Source organism: Arvicola amphibius, chromosome 1, assembly GCF_903992535.2.
Source record: "Arvicola amphibius chromosome 1, mArvAmp1.2, whole genome shotgun sequence".
In the NCBI taxonomy this organism is placed as follows: domain Eukaryota; kingdom Metazoa; phylum Chordata; class Mammalia; order Rodentia; family Cricetidae; genus Arvicola; species Arvicola amphibius.
Genome location: NC_052047.1, coordinates 152,756,611 through 152,780,403, shown reverse-complemented (window position 1 = coordinate 152,780,403; position 23,793 = coordinate 152,756,611). Strand labels below are relative to the sequence as shown.

The 23,793-nt window shown below is 49.6% G+C and overlaps 2 protein-coding genes across 2 annotated transcripts; one reads left to right on the top strand and one right to left on the bottom strand.

Moving 5' to 3' along the window:
- The first annotated feature begins 78 nt into the window (after positions 1–78).
- On the top strand, positions 79–5,610 carry Fen1 (flap structure-specific endonuclease 1). The gene is made up of 2 exons (XM_038314734.1): positions 79–232; positions 3,658–5,610. The coding sequence occupies exon 2, from the start codon at positions 3,677–3,679 to the stop codon at positions 4,817–4,819; it is 1,143 nt and encodes a 380-aa protein (XP_038170662.1). The 5' UTR covers positions 79–232; positions 3,658–3,676; the 3' UTR covers positions 4,820–5,610.
- Positions 5,611–7,648: 2,038 nt separating this feature from the next.
- Positions 7,649–20,662, bottom strand: Fads1 (fatty acid desaturase 1). Its single transcript, XM_038328551.1, has 12 exons — positions 20,293–20,662; positions 18,519–18,629; positions 17,850–18,047; positions 17,156–17,257; positions 16,755–16,883; positions 13,554–13,614; positions 11,589–11,665; positions 10,660–10,757; positions 10,385–10,481; positions 10,088–10,167; positions 9,881–10,006; positions 7,649–9,653 (listed from the first exon to the last, which is right to left on the bottom strand). Exons 1-12 carry the CDS (start codon positions 20,500–20,502, stop codon positions 9,602–9,604), a joined length of 1,341 nt encoding a protein of 446 aa, XP_038184479.1. The 5' UTR covers positions 20,503–20,662; the 3' UTR covers positions 7,649–9,601.
- Between the last annotated feature and the right edge of the window lie 3,131 nt (positions 20,663–23,793).

Below are 23,793 nucleotides of genomic sequence, written 5' to 3'. Positions count from 1 at the left end.
TTAATTCATTTTCCCGGAAATAAGGCCCACTATGAAAGCTGCTGTCGGAAGTGACGGAACCAGTACTACATTTCCCATAAGGTTGTTCGCGGCGGGCGGGTCACGTGACTAGAGCGCGGGCTTTGGAAGGCGAAACGACTTCGCCTCAACATCAGAAGAAGGGGTCGTGACTGTCTTGAGTGCCGTGGGGTTGCTGGACCACCGCTAGCTGCAGAGGCCTCGTGCAGTCAAGGTAGGGTGAGGCCTCGCGGAAGCGGCTCTGAGAGCGGCGAGGACCGCGGGTGCAGCAGTAGGCGGCCCCGGCCTTGGACCAGTCGCGCTGCCCCGAGCTTCTCTCTTTCTCCAGCGGTACGAAGAAGGTGATAACCTTTCCCTATGAGGACTAAGGCCCTGTACCAAAAACACTAGAAACGACTTGTTCAGTAGTCCCCTTTCGTGCCTGCGTCTGCGGGGTACTGCGAGAGGAAGACGGCTACCTGGGTCTAGGTTTGTGGGAGAAATGGGATTCGAGAGAGGCGACGAGTTTGTTAGCTTGCAGTTCGGAGGGGAACTCCGAAGCAGAACCTCAGTCCACCGGAGAGACCACAGCCTGTTTCTTTGAGGGCCCTTGTGACGAGTATGGAGCTCCGGGGAGGTTTTGTACCTCTAAGGAAATGACATCAAGAAACCTTGCTTTTTCTTGTTGTTTGTAGACCAGGCTGGTTTCTTTTTTGTTATTTTATGTTCATTGATGTTTTGCCTGCATGTATGAGGGCGTCAGAAGCCCTGGAACTGGAGTTACAGACAGGTATGAGCTGCCGCATGGGTACTGGGAATTGAACCAGTCTCTGTAGAGCAGCCAGTGTTCTTAACCATTGAGCTGTCTTTCCAGCCCCTGAGACACTGCTTTCTTTCATTTCTGGCCGTGGGAGATGTTGGAAAAGCCCTAAGGACATTTCTGGAGAAGGGAAGTCTGAAAGATTCATTTCATTTAAGGCTTTGCTATCTGGACAGAACAGGTTCTCTTCTGACACTCTGGTACTCATTCTAGCAAAGCAGTAAGTGAGGCGTGAAGCAGAGAATTGAATGGGGGAACATCACAGCATCTGGTGATTTGTGCTTCCATCCGGTGTGTCGGTTGACTGGTTCTGCAAGGCAGAAATGGTTCTTATTTTACAACTCAGAGCACAGAATAAGTGATTTAATTGTGTTTCACAGAGCTGAAGATGTGGCGCAGTGTAGAGAACTTGCTAGAACTAGCATGTGTGAGTTCCTAGGTCAGTCCCCATTGTTTTGGTTTTGTTTTAAATTTAACTTTATTTTATGTGCATTGGTGTGAAGGTGTCAGATCCCCTGGAAGTGGAGTTAGGGACAGTTGTGAGCTGCTATGTGGGTGCTGGGAACTGAACCCAGGTCCTCTGGAAGAGCAGCCAGTGCTCTTAACCACTGACCCATCTCTCCAGACCCTAGTTCCCATTGTTATACAAGCTCAACACACCAAGTGGGTTCACGGGTGGTAGCTGGATTCGAAGCTGGGCTTTTGGGGCTTTGTTTTTTGTTTTTTTTTTTGAGACAGGTTTCTTTGTGTAGCTTTGGAGCCTGTCCTGGAACTTGATTTGTAGAACAGGCTGGCCTCAAACTCACAGAGATACGCCTCACTCCCAAGAGCTGGGATTAAAGGCCTGCATCGTCACCACCCTACCCAAAGCTGGGCTTTTTATTTGATTTCTGGGGATTCAGTCTGGATTTTCATCCTTGCTAGGCAAAGCTGCTGTACCAGTGAGCTATATTCCTCAGTCCTGAAGCTGAACTTTTGCTGCTTGTATTCATAGGGGAACCGCAATAATACAAGCCAGGAAGAAGTGAGAAAGGTTGGCAGGGGAAAGACACAGCTGAACAAAAGAGAGGCGGGGCTTTCAATTAGGCTTCCCTACTCTACAGGTGCTATGCCTGCTGAGATGTTTGCATCCAGGAGGGGGAGTATAAATGCCACTTAGGTTTTAGGAAGACACCGTGAAGTAAGGTTGGGAACAATTAGAAGAATTGATAGGATTTTACTATTGTATGGCAGTACTATCATTGGGCAAGCATGATGGTGTTAGTAAATTACCTATTAGAAAATCCTTTTATTATATATTTAACACATTAAAATATGACTACTGATACATGCAGATTTCCCCTCCCCTCCCCAAGATAGGCTTTTTCTGTGTGTATTCCCAGCTGTCCTGGCTCTCACTTTGTAGACTAAGCTGGCCTCAAACTCACAGAGATCCACCTGTCTTTGCCTCCCAAGTGCTGGAATTAAAAGTGTGCACCACCACCCTACACATAGCAAATATTTTTGCTTAAGTTGGATTCTCTTTCCCAACTTAAGTTTTTGTTTGTTTTTTGAGATGTGGTCTTACTGTAACCCTGGCTGGCCTGGGACTTGTTATATAGACTAGGCTGGCCTTGAACTCAGATTCTCTGCCTTCCAAATGCTGGGATTAAAGGTGTAAGCCACTAGTGCCTCGGGAGGCAGAGACAGACGTATCTGAGTTTGAGGCCAATCTGGTCTATAGAGCATATTTCAGGACAGCCAGAGAGCTGTTACACAGAGAAACCATTTCTCAAAACAAGAAAAATCTTTAAAAGCCAGGCATAGTGATACACATCTTTAATCCCAGCACTCAGGAGACAGAGGCAGGCAGATCTCTCAGTTCAATGCCAGCCTGGTCTACAGAGCTCATTTGAGGACATCTGAGGCTACATACAGAAACCCTGACACAACCCCTCCCACACCTAGGCATGTGTTATCGCTCATAACTGGCCCCCCCTTTTATTTAAAGTCCATTTAAAGAAAAATATTAGATGAAGGAAAATTCTATTTCATTTGGAAAGGGAAAAATTGTGAGGATAGTTTTGTAAACACTGCCCTAGGAGCAATTTGATGGAAGTTTTGAACTACAGAATTGTAGTATTAGGCTCTGTGACTACAGCTTGCCAGCTCTTAATTCAGGACCTGTTGGAGGAGTCATGAGGTTCATGGTTCAGACTTAGTGTTGGAAAAAAGTACAAACAAGAGGACTTCAAACCCCTCCAGCATCCTGCTATAAACAAACTCTTAGGTGCTAAGGGAGATGCTGAAGGGAGGGCTAGAGCATGTGAGATGGCCACTTGGTTCTCATTCAGAAGTGTATCCTTCAGGGCTGTTGCATCAGTTAGACATCTGTAGGGAAATAATAAATCAGACATAGCCAATTTGCATAGCTGGTATTTACCTGCTCTTGAGGGCTCACTTCTGCCATTATGATCATCGGGGTCCTTCAAGCTGAGTCAAGCACTTGTCTTTTATGATCCTTGATGCTGGTGAAAGTTGAATCCATTCTTTGTATGGCAGATTGTGCTGTTGTTATTTGGAGCCCTTAAGTTATCCAAGAACATCCATGGTCTCAGTTCCCGAAGCACCCAGATCAGCCCCTGATGCTTACGAGGCCTGCTTGTTAATTGGGTGCACTGTAGATCTTGACTGATGCATCTTGTTCGCCCTTGCATCTTCTGCTCTGCTGGCTTGAATGAAGTCCTGTTGTGTTTCATGTTAAATTTGATTAAACGTGAATTTGGTGAATGCTGCCAGGTATAGTCTTTGTTCCTTTTGTCCTCCAAGATCCCCCTCTTATTTGTCTTTCTTTGTTTTAGCCATTGTTCCTGTGTTACCATGGGAATTCAAGGCCTTGCCAAACTAATTGCTGATGTGGCTCCCAGTGCCATCCGGGAGAATGACATCAAGAGCTACTTCGGTCGCAAGGTGGCCATTGATGCCTCTATGAGCATTTACCAGTTCCTGATTGCTGTCCGTCAGGGTGGGGATGTGCTGCAGAATGAGGAGGGGGAGACCACCAGCCACCTGATGGGCATGTTCTACCGTACCATCCGCATGATGGAGAATGGCATCAAGCCTGTATATGTCTTTGATGGCAAACCACCACAGCTGAAGTCAGGTGAGCTGGCCAAACGCAGTGAGAGGCGCGCCGAGGCCGAGAAGCAGCTGCAGCAGGCTCAGGAGGCTGGGGTCGAGGAGGAGGTGGAAAAGTTCACAAAGCGGCTGGTGAAGGTAACCAAGCAACACAATGACGAGTGCAAACACCTGCTGAGTCTCATGGGCATCCCATACCTTGATGCACCCAGCGAGGCAGAGGCCAGCTGCGCTGCCCTGGTGAAGGCTGGCAAAGTCTATGCTGCAGCCACCGAGGACATGGACTGCCTCACTTTTGGCAGCCCTGTACTAATGCGACATCTGACTGCCAGTGAGGCCAAGAAGCTGCCCATCCAGGAGTTCCACCTGAGCCGAGTCCTGCAGGAGCTGGGTCTGAACCAGGAGCAGTTTGTGGATCTGTGCATCCTGCTGGGAAGTGACTACTGTGAGAGCATCCGGGGCATCGGGCCCAAGCGGGCTGTGGACCTCATCCAGAAGCATAAGAGCATCGAGGAGATCGTGCGGCGGCTGGACCCCAACAAGTACCCCATTCCAGAGAACTGGCTCCACAAAGAAGCGCAGCAGCTCTTCCTGGAGCCCGAGGTGCTGGACCCAGAGTCTGTGGAGCTGAAGTGGAGCGAGCCGAATGAAGAGGAGTTGGTCAAATTTATGTGTGGTGAAAAGCAGTTTTCTGAGGAGCGAATTCGCAGTGGGGTCAAGCGGCTGAGTAAGAGCCGCCAGGGCAGCACCCAGGGCCGTCTTGATGATTTCTTCAAGGTGACCGGCTCTCTCTCCTCCGCCAAGCGCAAGGAGCCAGAACCCAAGGGACCCGCTAAGAAGAAAGTAAAGACTGGGGGAGCTGGGAAGTTTAAAAGGGGAAAATAAATGTGTTCTCCCCCCCACTGTCCCCTGACCCCAGGATGTCTGCTTTGTACCCCAGCTAGAACACTCTTCCTTTGGAATAGAGTCTACTTCTTCCCAGAACCACCCTCCAGAGCCTTCCCTTTCTTGATCTTGTGGCAGGAAGGCCACAGCTTCGCTTTTCCTTATTTTTAGCTCAGGAATGACGTCAGACTCAGACCACTTCTCAGGCAGGTTAATGGACACTGCAGCCATTGTTTTGTGAAACCGAAAGCAAAGCAGCACATTTTAAAGGAAGAAGTAGATAAAGATGGTTTGGGGTGGGAGTGTGTGGAGGAGATAATATCCCAGCTGGCCAGCTGGTGGATGGGAGGTGACCGTAGACCTTGACTGCTCTTTCCGATTGCACTACCCTGAAAGACGGCCATCAGTCCAGGCTTAGCTGATGGAAGGGGCAAGCGGAGAGGAGTCTGACTGACAGTGGTTTTGAAGACTGACTGGCTGTCTTGTGGGCAGAAACTTGAACTTGGGTCTGGTGGGTCTACAGTAGTATTTCGGGGGGTAAAAAGGCAGTGTTTTAGCATTTGGTTTGTAGTTTTGTTTAGTCTGATTCTCTCCAGTGCTGGGCATTGAACCCAGGGCAAGGCAAGCAAGCATACCTGACCTGTAGCCCCAAGAGACACTGTTCTGATGGCCTTTCTGAGGCAATCAGTTGAATTGAAGCTTTGGTGAGAAACAGCTGTTGTTCACATGCTATTTCTATTTTAAAAGACGTGAAGAGGAAAAAAAATCAATAAAATTATAAGTGACCAGAATGTGGTATCCTTTGAGGATGTTTGAAAACAGGCTTGGGATTGCCCTGGTAACAAGTGGTTTGCTTGAGACTGACCACAAGGTGGTGCCATACCACATGTAATGTGGCCACAGCAGCTATGGTGGCACCAGCCTTTTGTACGTGGGAGCTTGCATAGCTTGACTGGATTTTACATGCTCCATCTACTCTCTGAAGTAAAGGAGTCTCTTTGAGAAGTCTTGCCATTTAGATCAGCTTTCTCATAATATCCAGGCGTGAACAGCTGCTGTTCAGAAACCTTGTTTCTATTACATTTCAGGTTCTTAGGATGAATGTTTGAAAGCTTTAGAGTACAGGCGCCTTAGTGTTCTCTAGAGAAATAACGGAACGGATAGAATGAGTTATATGTATTGAAAGGGGTTCATTAGAAGGTCTTACAAGGCTAAGGTCCAGGTAGTCTAACAATGGGTGTCTGACAAAAAGGCCAAGAACTCAGTAATCCAGTCCATAGGGATGTTTCAGCTGGTCCTCAGTCTACATTAAGACTACTAAAGAAACAGGTTCTAGCACTAGAGGAGGAATGCCTCAGGGAGAGAGGGTGTGCAGGCAAGGAGCAAACGCTTCCTTCCATGCCCTTTTGTGTGGGCTGCCACTAGAAGGTGTGGCCCAGATTTAGGGTAGGTCTTCCTATCTAAAATCCTAGCCCAGCTGCTTGGGTTTTAGTTTTAGATTGACAAGCATGGTCAGCCATTGCAGCTGGTAAAACATAGTGGGGAGCTAGCCTTTAGTTTTGATCTTAACAATTCTGTAATAGCACACAGCTTTAAGTTGAAATTGTCCCGGCAGATTGAGTAGAAGACAGATACTATTTGTTTTCAAGTCCTTTAATATTGTTATATGGTGGGGACAGGTGTGTGGGGTGACATGTGGAGGTCAAAGAACAGATTTCTGGGATCTTCCTCACTGCATCTTATGAAGATTGAACGTTGTCAGGGCTTTTTCACCTGCTGTGTCATTGCACAATGGTTTTGGTGTCCGCCCTTAGTGTCCCCTACCCCCCACTACAGCACATACACAGGGTCTCCCTGTGTAGCCCTGGCTGGCCTGGAACTCAAGTAGACCAGGCAAGCCTTGAATTAATATATTCTAGCTGAAGTCTTCGGTGAAGGTAAACACTATAAAATTGTATCCTGAAGGCAGAGTGGAACTGGCTTTGCCAGAGTAAAGCGAGCTGCACTAATTTGATTCTAGACCTGCAGTGGCCGTGAGCTAAGTGCCAAGACTGCATTCACTACACAGCACAATGGCTTTTAGGGGCTTGTACCCTGTGGCCTGCAAGCATTTAGAGTTCTGGCTTGCTTCTTTTAGGTTTGAACTGCTTAGCCTTTCCTCAGAGTGTGCTGCTTTGTGAATGCTCTGATGTTTTCACTCAGGAGAGCTGTTTAAGCATAATGGAGCGTTTCAGAGGCATTGCTCTACAGTCTGAGGCAGGATTGGTGAAGAGACAGGCAAACAGGACTTACAGGCATAACTTCAAAAATCAGAAACAGGCTTCAGTGGAAAGTTGAAGGACCAGAGGGTGAGGACATTGGTGACATCCATGAGGTCTGGCAGGAGTACCGCAGCGGCACAGCATCTCCACAGATGGGTATCACGGAGGAACTTGGCTTTGTCAGCCCATCCTTGCATGATCATGATCCTTCTGCCCAGGAACTGGCAGTGATCTGTTACAGCAGCAGCACCAGGGAATAGTGTCTATATTGATATGGGTATATGTTCCTGTATGTTTGAATGTCAAAGGCCAGAGGTCAGTATCAAGTGTCTGCCTTAGTCACTCCATCTTATTTTTAGCCAGCAAACTCCAAGGATACGGCTTCCCCTATGCTGGGTTGTAGACCTCCACATCTGGCTGTTACATGGGTTCTGGGGAATCTGACTCAGGTCCTCGTGCTTGGACAGAAAGTGCTTCACCAGCTGAGCCAGCTCTCCTGCTCTGTACCAGGGAACCTGGTGCACACATGTAGACAAGCAGTGTGAATTTTAAATGAATAACAACATCCTTTGGTCCAAGTTAAGTTTTATTTTTTAGTTTCATCAGGGTTTAGTAATGACATTGGCACACACACATGCTGACATTAGGCCCAAGTGAAGGAAATGCCTTCGGCCAGAAGTAGAAACATAGATGCTGGAGTTAATGAAGTTACGGTGAAATGTTTTGCCATTATCTACATACGCAGAACTGAATTTCCCTCAACCCTATTTTCTTATCTCAGCAGTGGAGTTGAGGTACCTCACTTTACCACTGCAACATTGAGTCCTGTCACTCCATGTCCCTTGTGCCTGCCTATGCAAAAGCCACAGTGGAGGCTGAGGAAGGAAGGCCACAGTGGCTCAGGTGCTCTGAAGACCTGGTCTGGTGCAGCTGAGCTCAGACTGGCAGCTAAAGGCTCAAAGCCAGTGGGCTTGACAGGCTGGTAGTGTCATACCCTTGCCCAAGGTGGCCGGGAGCAGGGATGGGAAGGAACAGCACCTATTCTGGAGGGAGGGAGCCCAATAAAGATTTTCCTATCCAGCCTGCTTCAGACAGGTTTTCCACCAGGGCCAGCCCCTGGGAAAGATCTGAGCTCTTCTACAACCTCCCCTCCCTGGGCATTGTCGTAGAAAACTTATGGAACCCTGCCTGTCACCCTACTGCACCCCCATAGAAAACTTAAGGAATCCTGCTGGTCACCATACCATACCCCAACATCTTTAACACAAACACCTTCATCTTGACCATCTGCCATTTCTCCACAAACATGCTTTTCCCTTGCCTTCTGCTTGAGGTTCTCTAATTCCAGACAGATGGTTAATACTGTTGAACAGGCAATGAAATAATGCCCGTGGGTTTGGGGAACAGGAGCACGAATGTGGATGTGCAGGAGTTCAACTTCCTGGACACACTCCTATGTTCTCTGGGAGAGTGAGTTAAACTTTCTTACCTTTTATAAAACCAGATTACAAAACCCTGTTTCATTGTTAGACTGACAAGCTTTGTCAGAAGTTACCCTAAATTCTTGTCTGGCCTCCAGAAGAATAAGACACTTGAACAAGTAGAGGGAGCTGCCTTGCTGGAGCAGTGGCAGCATGCATAGACCTCACTGGTACTAACTTCCGGTTTGTGACATGGGATCGTGCTATACAATGCTGGAACATGACACGGGCACCATGGAGGGGCATGTCTGCTTAGAGCACTGACAAAACCTCAGTCGCTTGTGCCCATGGCTGTTTTCTTGAACTCAGAATTACAGGCTGTGACATAAAAGGAAACTACAGGTATGGGAGCCTAATTTGTCCAGGAGGAGGTAAGCCCCTTGCTTGTGTAGTCCTTGGGAACTGGTTAAAAGAGGTGATTCAACAGATTTTTAAAGGCCAGTAACTGCCATCCATTTTGTCGAGAGCTAGGATCTCATGTTCTCTCTGAAACCTGGATGGAACAGGAAGCCAGAATTACTCATGCCAGGATCCTCCAGGGCCAAATACCTCTCAAACCACAGCCCTGGCCTTTGCCCTGCCAACAGCTTCTCCTAGCAGTCAGAGGCAGACATGGTCATATGCAGCTCTCAGTAGCAAGCTAAGCTGAGCAGGGAACTGTGCCAGGTTTCAGGATGCTATGCATGAATGCCCCCTTTCTAAATCTTGTTCAAAGGCCAAGAGACTAATGGAAAGGGTAGAGAGTCAGAGACATAGCCTAGTGAGATAAGAGGGGGATTCTAGGGTGAGGTTCCTGCTTCGTGCTGAGCTCCATAGGGCCACCATTTATCTCTGCCAAAGTACAAGAAACAACATCTTTATATCCCTACCTCAGCAGTTCTCCCCTCAAGTTTGGTACCCAGAAGGCAAAGGAGACAGGTATGAACACAAAACATCTACATCCCCTAACCCCTTGAACATTCGATTCATAATGGCATTGTCCCTCCAGCTCCGACTGATTTGACTCCAGCTGTCCTCTCCTGGATGGAGGACTGCTGCTGCTATTGGTGAAGATACGCCTCCAACCAGAGCTGCCCCGACTCCTTCAGTGAGCTGGAGGGACAACAGGGACAGACAGGGAGGGAGTCATTCACCTGCAGACATGTCCCCTTCCCCTCACGTCCCCCCACCCCACCCACCCCGAAGAAGCTAGCCTGGTCACAGACCAATACCACCCTGCTGCTGCCATGGTGATGCCACTGCAGATGACCAGGAACCCACCACACTCCATGCCACACCACTCTTTGTTCCCTGCTGCCAATCCCCAGGTTCATACTCACTAAACAATGTCAGCGAAGGCTGAGAGCAGGGGCTTGGACTTGTACTTGATGCCGTACTTGGTGCACAGGGATTGCACCAGAGGTGCCACTTTGTAGTAGTTGTGTCGTGGCATCGAGGGGAAGAGGCTTCAGGGACAGCAGGATAGTTAGTGGCTTCTGCTCCTCTGCCCCTCCCCCACCCTCTGCTTCCGGGGTCTCCCCACTCACTGGTGCTCGATCTGGAAATTGAGGTGGCCACAGAACCAGTCATTGAAGGCTGACTGGTCAACATTACAGGTTGCCTGCAGCTGGGAGAGAGTCAAGGGATGGTGGTTTCCGTGTCACAGTGCCGTCTTCCCTAGGGAGGCTGTCTGAAACTGTCCCTATCTCTGGTCACCTCCTTCAGTGGGAGATGGCTCCAGCCAACAAAGCAATGCTGTCTGAGGAGACTAGTTTTGGCTATCACTGTTCACCACCCACCCTTTTCAGAGGTATGTCCAGATCCTCCAAGTGACTGTCCCTTACCTGGGTGGAGACCCAGTCCACATTCTGGTCATGATCGATGTGCATGGGGATATGGCTCATCTGTGTCACCCACACAAACCAGATGCTCTCCAAGAACCTGTTGAATATGACATACAGCCATAAATAGTACAAGCAGAGCACTGAGTTCTTATTCCCCAGTAGCAGCACCAGCTCGTGACTCTCCCAAGTCCCCACTCTCAAGACCCCAGCATGGCCCCCAGACCCATTAGCACCAGCATTCTCCCTGCCAACTGCTACATTCCATCAGACACTACCTGAAAAGGAAGAAAAGCCCCAGGGTGCCTTTCAGCCCCAGCAGGGGCATGTAAGTGAAGAAGAGGCGGATGTAGAAGGTGAGCATCCAAGCCAAGTCCTGCAGGGCAAACAAGAGGGTGGCACTGTGCCAGCAGCTGCTGCTCCTTTCTCCCCCTCCCCATTTATCCGCTGTAGTCACCACCTCTCCTGGTGTGTGTGGCGGCACTCAGTGATCCTCAGCTTCTCTTGGACACTTGTCCTGAAACATCTAATGGCACTGCTGCTTCTGTTCCTGGTGGAACTCCAGTCCCCTGCCTGTCCCTTCACAGGGGTCCCCAGTCTCTCTGGGTACAGCACCTCCCCACACTGTCTAAATGCTGCCAAAGAATGTCTCAGGACCCCACTGTCTGTCACTGTGCTGATGGAGTGGAAGCTCCAGGTCCTTTTCTGCAGTGAACCAAGGCCCATGCTCTTCCCACAACACTGGGCCCTCTGCACCGTTGTTCAGCATCCAAGCTCACACCTCGGGTCCCAGCTTGTCTGCTCAAAGCCTGTCTTCCCCATGTCCTACGTCTGCGAGCCAGCCAGACCCCTTTGGAGATCCCAGAGCCCCCTCTGCCTGCATGTTTTCCCTCAGGTCTACTACTTTCAGCTTCATCCTACATTCCCTGAGAGCAGTGCCCATCCCCCTTGGCTTTCCACACAGCTCCTGGAGTGCTGTGCAGCTTGGGAACCCCAGGAGACTGGCCTCGTGAAGCCTGACATGGGGAGGCAGGGCATGCATGAGCCCAAGCCACTCAATCTCATCTAGAGAGGAGCATCTCCACATGATTCTACTCTGCTCCTGGTTGGGCTTGGAGACAGTCTCTGTGCCCCACAGGGCGCACGCTTTCCCGGACAGGGTACTGGAGAACCTGGCATGTGGGGTTTGCGTGCCAGGGATACTCACCACCCATTTCTTCCGTTGAAAAACAAAATAGAAAATATACCACTGGAAGTAGAGAGGGACCAAGGCTGGGGGGCCAACTGGGGAGGAAAAGGAGACAGGGAGGAGGTGTGAGCAACTGGGGTGAGAGAGGACTGCCATGGCGAGATGAACCACCTCCCCCCTCCCCACCCCAGCATAGAATTACCTCCTGTCGTCCCTCCTCACTGCCTTAATGCTCCTCAATTAACTGCAAGCCATGGGCGTTGAGGGTAGGCACAAGCCTAGAGAAGGCCACCTCTGCAAGAGGATGCCAGGGAGGCCGATGGCTGGGAGCAATATCCCTTCCTCGTGGAGGAGGGCACAGGGAAGCTTAAGCCTCAAGCATGGCATGTACTCTACTGTGGTCCACAGTGCCTGAACCACAGCCCTGCCCCTGCAGTCCTGTTGCGTTCCTGCTGCTCCACCAAGCAGGGTCAAAGGGCAGGGGAGGAACTCCACTGACCCTTCACAGTCTGAGGCAGACCTGATGCTCCTCCACCCACGGCATGACAATCTCCATCCATAGCTTCTTCAGCTTGATATGCCAGATTCTAAACTTCCTTTCCTCCCTCCCTCCTCCCTTCCTGCTATGTGTCCAGTGTGTTGGAGGACACACACACTGGGGCAGAGGTGGTGACTACGTACATTGATCCTCCTTCCACTGTGATTTCAGGTATCAAGTTCAAGTTGCCAGGCTTTTATCAGCTAAGTGATCTCACTGATCTTCCATCTTCATTTTTTGAGACAGGGTCTCTCACTAAATATGAAGCTATTCTGATTGACCCATACCCGGTGCTGGGATTACAGGCATGGGCCACCACCCCTGGATTTTATGTTGTATTCTAGAGATCCAAATTTGGGTCCTCATGTTTGCACAGTAGGCCCCAGTCCTAAAATAATAATAATTATTATTATTTTAAAGACAGGGTTTTTCTGTATAGCCATAGCTGTCCTGGAACTTGGTCTGTAGACCAGGCTGTCCTCGAACTCAGAGATCTGCCTGCCTCTGCCTTCCTATTGCTGGAATTAAAGGCATGCACCACCACTGCCCAGACTAAAATTATTTTTTATGGAAGTCTTTATTCAACCCTGTAACACGTCCAGCTTTCTCTAGAAGAGACAGCTGGCAATAAGCAGTTCAAATAAATTCCTTAAATTCTTCCCCTCTCTTGCTTTAAAAACTTGGAGCCCGTGCAGGAGTGGTGTCTTGTGCCTGTATAACAAGTTTGAAGCCAGCCTGAGCTACACAAGACCCTCTCAAACAAAGCCAAAGCAAAACAACAAAACCCATAAAAGTACCGCCTGGTTCCCAAAACTTGAAGTCTTAAAGGAGTTTTAAACCCAATTTTGGGCATTTTGCATCAGGCTTTCAAAGCAGGGAATAAATGACCAAAACTTCTACTCAGTTGCAGTATTCCTTCTTAGGTGCCACTGCCCGGAGAGTCATCCTAAGTGGCTCCATCTTTGTGTGACGAGGTTTAAGACAAGGCCTAAAACCAAATCAGGAGTCCCCTGCTGACTACTCAGTTTCTTCCTGGAAGCTAGGGTGAGACCAGAGGACTAGATTTGCCCCCCAACACAAATGACTAACCAAGCCGGGCGGTGGTGGCGCACGCCTTTAATCCCAGCACTCGGGAGGCAGAGGCAGGCGGATCTCTGTGAGTTCGAGGCCAGCCTGGTCTACAAGAGCTAGCTCCAGGACAGGCTCTAAAAAAGCTGCAGAGAAACCCTGTCTCGAAAAACCAACAAAAAAAAAAAAAAAAAGAAACAAAAAGAAAAAACAAAAAAAAAAAATGACTAACCAAGCATTAGCCCATTGACTTTACTCAGTGGGCAAGGGCAATCTCCTCGCAGGTGGGGAATATCAGCAGGCTGAACTTTCTCCTAGGCCCATCCTAGGGGAACCTGCTCCTCCCCTGGGTCCCCATCCCTGTGGCTGACACTCACTCAGGAAGAAGTACTTGTGCTGATGGTTGTATGGCATGTACTTCTTCTTCTGTTTCCCAAGCTGTGAAGAAACAAACACACGTCAGCAGCTAGAAACCTGTGTCCCTCCCCACACTGAACCCTCCCCCCACTGAGACCCCAGCTTTCCCTGCTTAGACACTAAGGCCTACTTCCGAACCTTCAGCTAGCTGCTGCCATTGGCAGGCTCTGGCAGGCCCAGCACCTAAAGCAAGTGGCCCAGGAGAGTGACCTATGAATGTACCGTGACAAGGAGCACACAGGAGCGTACAGGATGCTAGTCTACAGGGTTCCTGGTGGCTATCTAAAGTCTCTGCCGCATGGTTTCCAGGTTCAACCCCTTCCTGCTTCTAGTACTCTTTGGACTTCAGTGTTTCTATGGGAAACTATTTTTGTCCCCGTATGGGTCTTTTCACCACAATCTTTTGGACGCCTTTTTCTTAAATTTTATTTTAGTGTATGGGTGTTTTGCCTGCCTGTGCACCACTTGCATGCAATATCTGTGGCGGCCAGAAGCGGGCAGCAGACCACCTGGAACTGGAATTACAGATGGTGGCGAACTCCTGATTGGGTTCCGGGACTCAAACTCAGGTCCTCTGGAAAAGCAGCCAGTACTCTTAACCACTGAACTTATCTCTTGATCCTCTCTTGGACTCTTAACTTCAACCTGAACTTCATCACCCCTCTTGAAAGTTTAATAAGATCTGTATGTAGAAAGGTTACCCAGGGAGTGGGGGTGTGGGGGGAGGGGAGGGGAGGGAAGTGGGAGGAGGAGAGGAGATGGAAATTTTTAATAAAAAAAAATTAAAAATAAAAAAATAAAAAATAATATGAAGGGACAAAAAAGGTTACCCAGAACAATCTGGCAGTCTGAAGGTTTTGGCAAAGCTTTGCTCACTGGATAGGTTATTTCTTTTAAGCCACAGACTAAACAGACTGGCTGGGAGCCACCAGGCCACTCAAGTCAGTCCAGAGCCCCTCACACAGGTTCATATATGCTCTGCTGTCTCACTTCATGGTTCTGGCATTTCTTGCCCCAATTAGTTTTGGTGACCTCAACCCAGAGCACAGTCTGGCTTATCGTCTCACATATCCACAAATGAGTCATCAAAACTGTGCTCTGTTCAAGGCGCTCTGGCTAGATGAAGCAATCTTCCCAGTCATGGCATCATTCAGCAAGCCCTGGAGGTATGGGGACAGCAGTCTCCCAGACACCGGTTGACGTGCCGACAGCAGAGGGAATAGTATCAAGTTCTCGCCTACGCATATCTTGTAATCCGTGGATATGAAACTAGTGATAACTTTGTAAGCAGAGTTCAAGATAATTTACAGATTACAGACAGGAGAGCAGGCCTGGTTTCCTTTGGGGCCTGGTACCTGAACGAAGAGAAGTACCAGGAGTGCAAAAACCCAAAGACAAGTGTCCAAAGCACAGGGCATAGCCAGAACCAAAGAGGCCAGGTTACCCAGGTCCTCAAAAAGCCCTGGTAAAGTCGAAGGTGTGTGTAATCTGCTCTGTAGCCCAGGCAGGCAGGCTTTGAACTAACTTGTAGGTGGTCTGCTTTGTGTTTGGTGGTTTTGTCCAGGAGTGGGGAAGTGAACTGCAGATGTACAGAGGCAAATGAGGCAAAGGAGGGCCAGGAGTGGTGTGATGTGCTCCCCAGGGGACTATGCTGCATGCTTGGTCACCAATGCAGTGATGCCAGGAGGTGCAGCCTGCTGGGAGTCAATGAAATCACCCCACCCCACCCCACCCTCGCCACAAGGGACTCATGAGAGTCCCAGGGGACCCTAGTGAGTTTCCCTCAAGAGTGAATTGTTTTAAAGACAGCGAGAAAATCTGGCTTCTTATCTCACCCCAACTGCTTTCACAGCCACTCCCAGCCAAAGTCTCCCATCTGTCACAAGGCTCTTCCCAGAGGTCAAATTGATAGGGCTGCTCCATCTTGAACTTTCAGCCTCCCAAAACAGTGAACTAGACAGGTATCTTTTCTTTACAAAGTCCCCAACCTCAGGTATTTTATTATAGCAACAGAAAGAGGACAATTTACAAGATAAAGAAGATACTGGAGAATTCGATATAGGATATAAGATATTCGATATAGGAATTAGGATATAGTCTGGAGATAGGTACACAAACCACGCAGTATTTTTTTTTTTTTTTTTTGGTTTTTCGAGACAGTGTTTCCCTGTAGTTTCTAGAGCCTGTCCTGGATCTAGCTCTTGTAGACCAGGTTGGCCTCGAACTCAGATCCGCCTGCCTCCGCCTCCCGAGTGCTGGGATTAAAGGCGTGCGCCACCACCGCCCGGCTCCACACAGTATTATTAACCAAGGAGATCCCATAGAAGAAAAGCACCCCTCTTGGTTGGTGGGGCAAATGGGAAATTGCCGTGGAAAGGAACCCTGTCCACGGCTGTTCCCTCAGTCAGTGACCAAGTGCCACTATGATCTGTTCCACTGTGCTCAGACTCTCAAGAGGTCTGAGGGCTACAGGGCAAAGTGTCCTCATGTACCTCCTTGTTCTCCAGGAGTCACTAAACCAGGGCATTGCTATCTAGTTAAGATGTCCCAAGAGACCAAACCAAGCCCACACTCATCCATTTTCATCTCTTTCTTGGGGTGGGGCAGGGAGGAGGGAGAGGTGTGTGTATGCAAGTGTACGGGGGGGGGGGGGGGGGGCGGGAGGATGGGGTGGTGAGGGAGTGGTGTGTGCAGGTGTAGGGGGGAGTGATGGCTCTCTACCTCGTTATTATTCATGTTTCCTAATCAATCTTTGATATCCTTATATTTGGGCTCTCGTGGATTCACATAACGTTGCCTACAGCAGGGTATCCAATATAAGCGACAGAAACACCAAGTGCAAGGGGGTGACTTCCTAGAGAAGAGGTGTCAAGCAACACCCTGATGAGGTGCCTAGTTATGTCCAAAGATGAGCAGGGCCTTGCAAAGAATGTCCTGTCACCCACTGAATCCTTTGCAGAATGTGGTACCTTCGTGTAGTAACTGTTTGCTGACTGTTTCCTGGACAGAAAGGGTTTACAGCCTCTTATCCTCCACAGAAAGCAAGAGCCCTAGAGCCCAGCCTTTGGTCCTACCTTTGCTGACAACACTGAGCAAGCACTTTCCCTACTCCTGCAGAGCAGGCCACTCTCCATGCCCCTCTGCACGGATACCCAGCTCACCTCCACAGAAAGGACCTTCCCCAAGGCAAATAAGAAGGGATGCATCTTGATATCTGGGTCTTTGCCGAAGCAGTTGGGCTTGGCGTGGTGCTGGAAGTGCATGTGGTTCCACCAGCTGGCAGGAGCCCCCTACAGAGAACCTCAGATGTGAGTGAGAACCCAGCAGAGGACCCTGGTTCAATTCTTAGTCCTCACATGGCAGCTCACAACTGTCTGTGACTCTAGTCCCAGGGATCTGATGCTCTCCTCACGTGTGACATGGAGACATACATACAAGCAGGGTACCCGCACACATATAACAATTTTTAAAGAGAAAGAAAACCCAGGGTCATGAGCACTTCTCCCACCCTCTGGCAGCTGTGAATTACTGGGGTTTGGGGGAGCCCCATCAGCTCACTGACCTTCAGGTGGCCAATCACAAAATGATGTAGCAGGTGGTTCCATGTAGAAGTGCTGAAGACTGACAGGTGCCCCAAATCATGCTGTAGCCAGCCTGCCTGGGCCTGAAAGAGAAAGGTTAGTGCCCAGAACAGCCTGCACCTAGGGCCCCTTCACAAACCTCAGCAGCCCCTTCAGCCTCACCATACTGGATTGGCGCACAACCTCAAGGGAGCACACTGGGATAAGCCATGGGACCTGGGTCCCAATTCCCTCTTGTCCACTGGGTCACATATAAGTGGAGGCAGACCACAGTCCCTTCTTCCTTCTGAAGCGCCATGACTTAGGAAAGACTAGCATCCAGAATACAGACTGCTAGTCCAAATCCTGGTGCTGGACCATGACTGGCATGCTGGGTGATACCAGCGGTGGGGAAAGGAGCCAAACATTGGTTCTTAGCATACACGGAGTGTGGCAGAACCAGAACCTGAGATTTCAGAGAGTAAACTTCACAGGAAGAAGGGGACCTGGGAAGAGAAACTGGAGGGACTGTAAGCAAACCAGAACATGTGCGTGACTAAAGAGCAGATAAATGTCACGCACAACAGAGTGTGTGTTCTCTCCCTGGGCCAACCTTCCCGTGTATCTTCAGATCCCAGGCAGGATTCTTGCCCTGAGGTTTCCCCTAGGAATCCCAGGAATGCCAAAGGCACTCACCTGAGCTGTACCGAGCAGCACTGCACAGAGGAAGAAGGGCATCAAGGATGTCCCAAAGGTCCAAAGAATGAGCCAGGCAGCCACGTCCAGGAGCATGATGTGGAGCAGGTGGAGCAGGAAGAAGAGCTGGTTGGCCTTCAGGAGGCCCATTCGTTCCACGGTGGCCCGCAGCTCCCTGAACTCATCAGTTAGTGCTTTCTGTGGGAGAGTGGGGCGGTAATTCTTCCCAGCATCACCCAACCCTCACAGAGAACCTCTCTAGGAGGTGTCTGTGGGAAGGTCACAGTCCTTGACAAACCCTGATGGGGAAGGATGATCTGATAGAAGCAGGTACTATGAATTTTATCACGTCCAGCTGCTAAGAAGACTTAATTTGGGTCCCCATTATGTGATCTGTGGCTCTGGAGCTTAAACTCTCTGAGCCTCTATTTTCTCATGTATACATATGTGAAATTATATTCGTTTACACTGGCACATGTTACTCAGTAAATAGGTCTGCTGTTGGTGATGGCAGCATGAGAAGAAACATAGGTTCCTGCTCCAGTGGGCTTATCACCCTATGGCTCTTTGAGATTCCCAAGAACTGTTTGTCACCTATGGTCCTATGCAGGCACCTGCCCCCCTCTCCCTCCACAACCAAGTCTCCAAACTGCAAACAGGGCCTCTTACATTCTTGGTTGGTTCAAAGCTGGGCTGCTCCGGAGCCAGTTCTCCGATCAGAAGAGAGTTCATATACTTTCTTACAAGGTCCTTGTTGATGTGGAACGCCATAAAAGGATCCTGCAAGGATGAGAAGTCCATGAGGTCCCTCCCAGCCCTCCAGGCTCCTAAGGGCCTCACACCATAGGCCACCTCCCTCTGGCTACCGTACTGTCTGCCAGCCCCAGATCACCCAGCATGTGGGTTCCCACTGAAAGGGCACTACACCAAAGAATGGGATGCCTCCCCTGGATGCCATACAAAAGGCCTGCCCAGACTGGCCTTTGTGTCTACAGACACTTGGTGCAGGAGAGAAGCAGCCTGCAGGAATAGGTGGGGTTATGAGGCTTTTAGTCCTATAGTACTTTCAACAAGTCCTTTTCTTTCTTAGCTTCTCTATTACATAATAGACAGTGATGAAAAATGAGGAAGACTCCTTATGCCAGAGCTGGGAAACTGTTTCTATTTCTCTCTCTTTAACCACTCACTGCTTCAGAGTTAATATGGGTTATACAAGGTGGGTGGGAGGACCTTAGGCCTCAGGGAAAGAAGCTGCAAGTGGAGGCGGAGCCGTGGGCAGTGGCACCACACATGGAGACCAATCCCTGTCTTTGCCTGGGCTCCCAAATCACACTGAATGGGAAGCCTAGACAGAGCACATAGACTCCACAGCCGTATGAGTCGGTGTAGGACTGCGCTGCCGCCTGGACTCTGTAGTGGTCACTACTCTATCTAGGCTCTATCTAGCCTGGTCTCTAAGGCTGTGTGGGTTTTTTTGTTGTTGTTTCATCAGAGTGACCTCCACCTCTCAGCATCTAATTTCAAGGGCGACTTAATAGGAACCCTGGTCACCCCGAAGCACGTTAGACTGGCATAGAAGGAATAAAGGGGAGACTGGGTTAAGGACTTGGAAGACAGATGGACCCCAAGGTAGGAATCCAACAGTTGGCAATCCCTGCCACAGAGCACTCTGCTCTAACTCCTAGTTCCACTCTCGACTCTGAGGAAGAATATGGTCTATAAAGAGAACAAGCAGGGCCACCAGATAGAGGCTGGGGGTGCACACCTACTTGCCAGGCAGTAAGCTCCAAGGGAAAAGGGACACTATCCTGATAAGTGTCTCATCACCCGGGGGGCGAGGGTGTCCTCTTGCCGGAAAAAGTTGAAGACCTCCCTAGCCTACCGCCACGTGACCTCGCACTAAGGATCCGAGGACAGTTGTGGGATTCCAACCAGATGCAGATCCCCCACTAAAACACCTCTCCGTTAAGCACAGTGACTGATCCCCGCAGGCTTTCTTGGACGGGCGCAGGTCGAAACCCTACCCTCCGGGCTTCACAACGAACAGAGGGTGCCAAACCACAGGGTTCTCAGTGTCACCCCTATTGCGAGGGGTCCTCTCTGGCTCCCTAGGTCAGACAAAGCTGCGTTCACCCTCCTAACCCTGAAGACAGGACGTGACCCCCTCTCCCTGAACCGACTCCTCTTTCGGCCGCCCTAGGCAGCACCGCGGTTCGGGTGTCCAGCAAGCCCGCTCCCTTCTCGCCCAGCTCAGGAAACAACCCACGCCTAAGACTCCAAATGCCAAAGCACGGACGCTCAGCCAGTCCTTTGTTTGAGTGTGCTTGTCGCGGGCCTCCATTCCCAACCTGTGTCTCTCCCGCGCTTGCATTCCAGGTCCGATGGTTTCTCTTCCCGCCATTGTCTCCCCTAGGGTGCAGACGCACCCAATGCCCGCGCTCACCGTGGCATCCTGACCCGCGTAGTGGCTGAGGACACGACTGCCTCCCGGGTGGCGGTGAATGAAGTCGCTGATGTTGTACACCTTCCGGTCGATCACGAGCCACGGGCTCTTCGGCACGGAGTGCTGAGCTACCTCCTCCCAAGTAAAGTAGCGCGGTTGGTGGAGCTGGGCCGAGGCCGGGACCCGGGTCGGAACAGGGTCGGGAGCCATAGCCGGCCGGGCAAAGGCAGCCAAAGCAGGAGAGGCGCGCGCTCGGGGCCGCGGGACAGCGCACGCAGGCCTAGCGAGTTAGGGGAGCCTCAGGATGCCGAGAGCGCGCCCGGAGCCCGCTGTCTGCGCGCAGGCTTTTCAGTACCCTCGGCGATGGGCAGCGTCGCGGCGCCCCCATTGGCTGAGCCGAATGGCGTGGGGATGCCAGCTCCGCCTCTCTCGGGCCAGCAAGGACTGACGCCCCCAGAGGGATTTCTCTGCCTTTTAGCGGCCGATCCGCGCCCCCTCGCGGATGCCTGAAAGTGATCACCAGGCGTTTCACTTCTGACTCCGGTTTGGCTGAGCATTGTAGAAACTGACAGGATAACGATTCCTGTGAGTGCGCCACAGCTTCCTGCAGCTGAGACGGAGGCCCCAAGTGTGCGTAGGAGAGCGTGGTGAGGGCTTATGAAAAAAGAAAATAGTTTGGAGACAGGTTCTTATGTAGCCCAAACTCTCTATGTAGCTGAGAATGACCTTGAACTTTGGATCCTCCCGAGTTCTGTGTTTACAGGCATCCTGTTTTATGAAGCGCTGGAGATTAACCTGTACATTGTTTATGCTAAGACAAACATTGTATCACTCTCCAGCCCCAAGGAAACACTTGACATTAAATACAGCGCTCTGAGCAACGAAACAACAGCCTGACCCAGTAGACTTTCAGAGACCCCTTCCTTGGAAGGTGGGTAGGTAGGATGTGTGGACAGAAGAGGGGATTGACATAAAGAAATAGCCTGGTTGACTATAGTTCCAAGTATTTGTCTTATGTGGATTTAGATGGTTTTGAGCACTCTGCAGCTGAGGCTACCAGAAGTCTTGTCAGCTATTATTGGCCAACACTTTTGACTTAAAGAATGGATTGTTTAGAAGCCAGATGGGTCAGCATGATAAAGGTCCTTGATACCAAACCTGAAGACCTGAGTTTCATTCCAGAGACTCACCTTGTAGAAGGAGAAAAACAGCTCCCACAGGTGTCCTCTGACCTCCGAGCACTCTCATAGACCGACCAAGTGGAGGAAGGGGACTTAGGAAAGCAAGAAACAGAGGGGGAAGAAAGCTTTCTTGATGACAAAGTGTCTTGGGGAAAGCTGACTGGGACTAGGGTGCCTGCTGCTTCAGAAGGCAAGTCCTTGATCATCTTAATTCAGTGGTATAAAAGGGATACTTCAGGAGTCTGGAGACCCCCCCCCCCACTCCATGTGCAGTTTGGAGTGCACCACCTCGTGTGTGTGTGTGTGTGTGTGTGTGTGTGTGTGTGTTCCCATGCTCATGCACAGGTATGCAAGTATGTGTGGAGGCCAGAAGACAACCTCAGGAATGCCATCTACCTCCTTTGAGACAAGATGTCGGACTGGCTTGAAGCTCACCAATTTGGCTTGGCCATTGATACCCAAGGAACCCTCCTACCTCTGCCTCCCCAGTGCTGAGATCCAAGCACTTTGCCAACATGTCTACCGTTTTACATGGGTTCTTCAGATCACACTCAGGCCCTTACCTTTCTTTTTTTTTTTTTTAAATATTTATTTATTATGTATACAATGTTCTGTCTGTGTATATGCCTGCAGGCCAGAAGAGGGCACCAGACCCCATTACAGATGGTTGTGAGCCACCATGTGGTTGCTGGGAATTGAACTCAGGACCTTTGGAAGAGCAGGCAATGCTCTTAACCTCTGAGCCATCTCTCCAGCCCGGCCCTCACCTTTCTAAAGGAAGATTAAAGCGCTTTATCAAGTGAGCCATCTTCCCAGCCCCAAGGAATCCTTTGGAATAGAGAGATACGGACCCAAAATTTCAGGCTCTGAAGTTTAGCTGCACAGAAGTTCCTTCTGATGGAAGTCACCCTTTCTCTGATGTTTTCAGAAAGACCCTGGTTCTGGATTGTGCACAGTTTGGTTGCCATCAATTGCTGGCTTGTACCTGATAAAAAATATGCTGTGGCGTTGACGTCATATGGCCTATGCTGTAGTTTATAGCAATTCTGTTTATCAGGGTGATGGCTCTCTGCCCCTATTTCATAAAGAGTTGTGTTTTCCCATGGGACCTGAAGTGATTGCCATCAGTAGGATAATCCAGTTGACTTGGTTAGCTTTGCCTGATGTCTGGTGTTTGTGATACCATAGCCATCCTGCAGCTTGCTCAGTGAAAGTGAGTCTTGCTCATTTGCTGTTGATGTCACCAGTGTCACCAGGAATGCTCCATAAGGGAAATAGTATTTCCAACAACTTTTGAATAAAGAAGAAAAATAAGGGCTGGTGAGCTGGTTCTGTCAGTGGCGACACTCTGGGAGCTACATGGTGGAAGGAGAAGACTGACTCTTGTCGCTTATTTTCTGACCTCCACATGTGAACATTACCCTCCCCCAACTAAAATGTAATAATAAAAAATAAGGCTAGCTCCATGGCTCAGGAGGTAAAAGTGCTTGCTGCAAAATTAGGTGACCTGAATTGGATCCCTGGGACCCACATCATGGAGGGAGGGAATTGACCTCCACAAGTTTGTTCTCTGATCCCCACACACATGCAATTCATGACACATTTATGCATGTGCACGTGCACACAGGCACACACACACACACACACACACACTATGGTGGTTTGAAAGAAAATGGACCCGAAAGGGAGTGGCACTATTAGGAGGTGTGGCCTTACTGAAGTAGCTGTGGTCTTGTTAGAGAAAGTGTGTCACTATGAAGGCAGCTTTTGAGATCTCATATATGCTCAAGCCACACCCAGTTAGTCAGTTTACTTCCTGTTGTCTGAAATTCAACATGTAGTACACTTGGCCTACTTCTCTAGCACCATGTCTGCCTGCACATCTTCTTGTTGCACCGTGATGATAATAGACTGATCCTCTGAATTGTAAGCCACCCCAATTAAATGTTTTCCTTTATAAGAGTTGCCATGGTCATGGTGTCTCTTCATAACAATAGAAACCTTCACTAAGACACAGAAACACACATACACACACACAAATGAATGTAATTTAAAATTTTTAAATAAGAGAAATAAAAATGAAGAAAGGCTTGGCTTTTTTGCATACTTGCATATAGTTTTAACATTCATTATTCCTAGTAATTTTAGTTACATATTGTTTTGCTGTTTTGTTCTGGGGACAGGGTCTCTGTAGGTAGCCCTGGCTGACCTGGAACTCACTATGATAAACATCTCTACGTTGCAACAGTCACTCTGCTTCGACCTCCCAAGCCCTGGAATTGTAGGCAGGCACCACGGTGCTTCACTAGTTTATTAATTG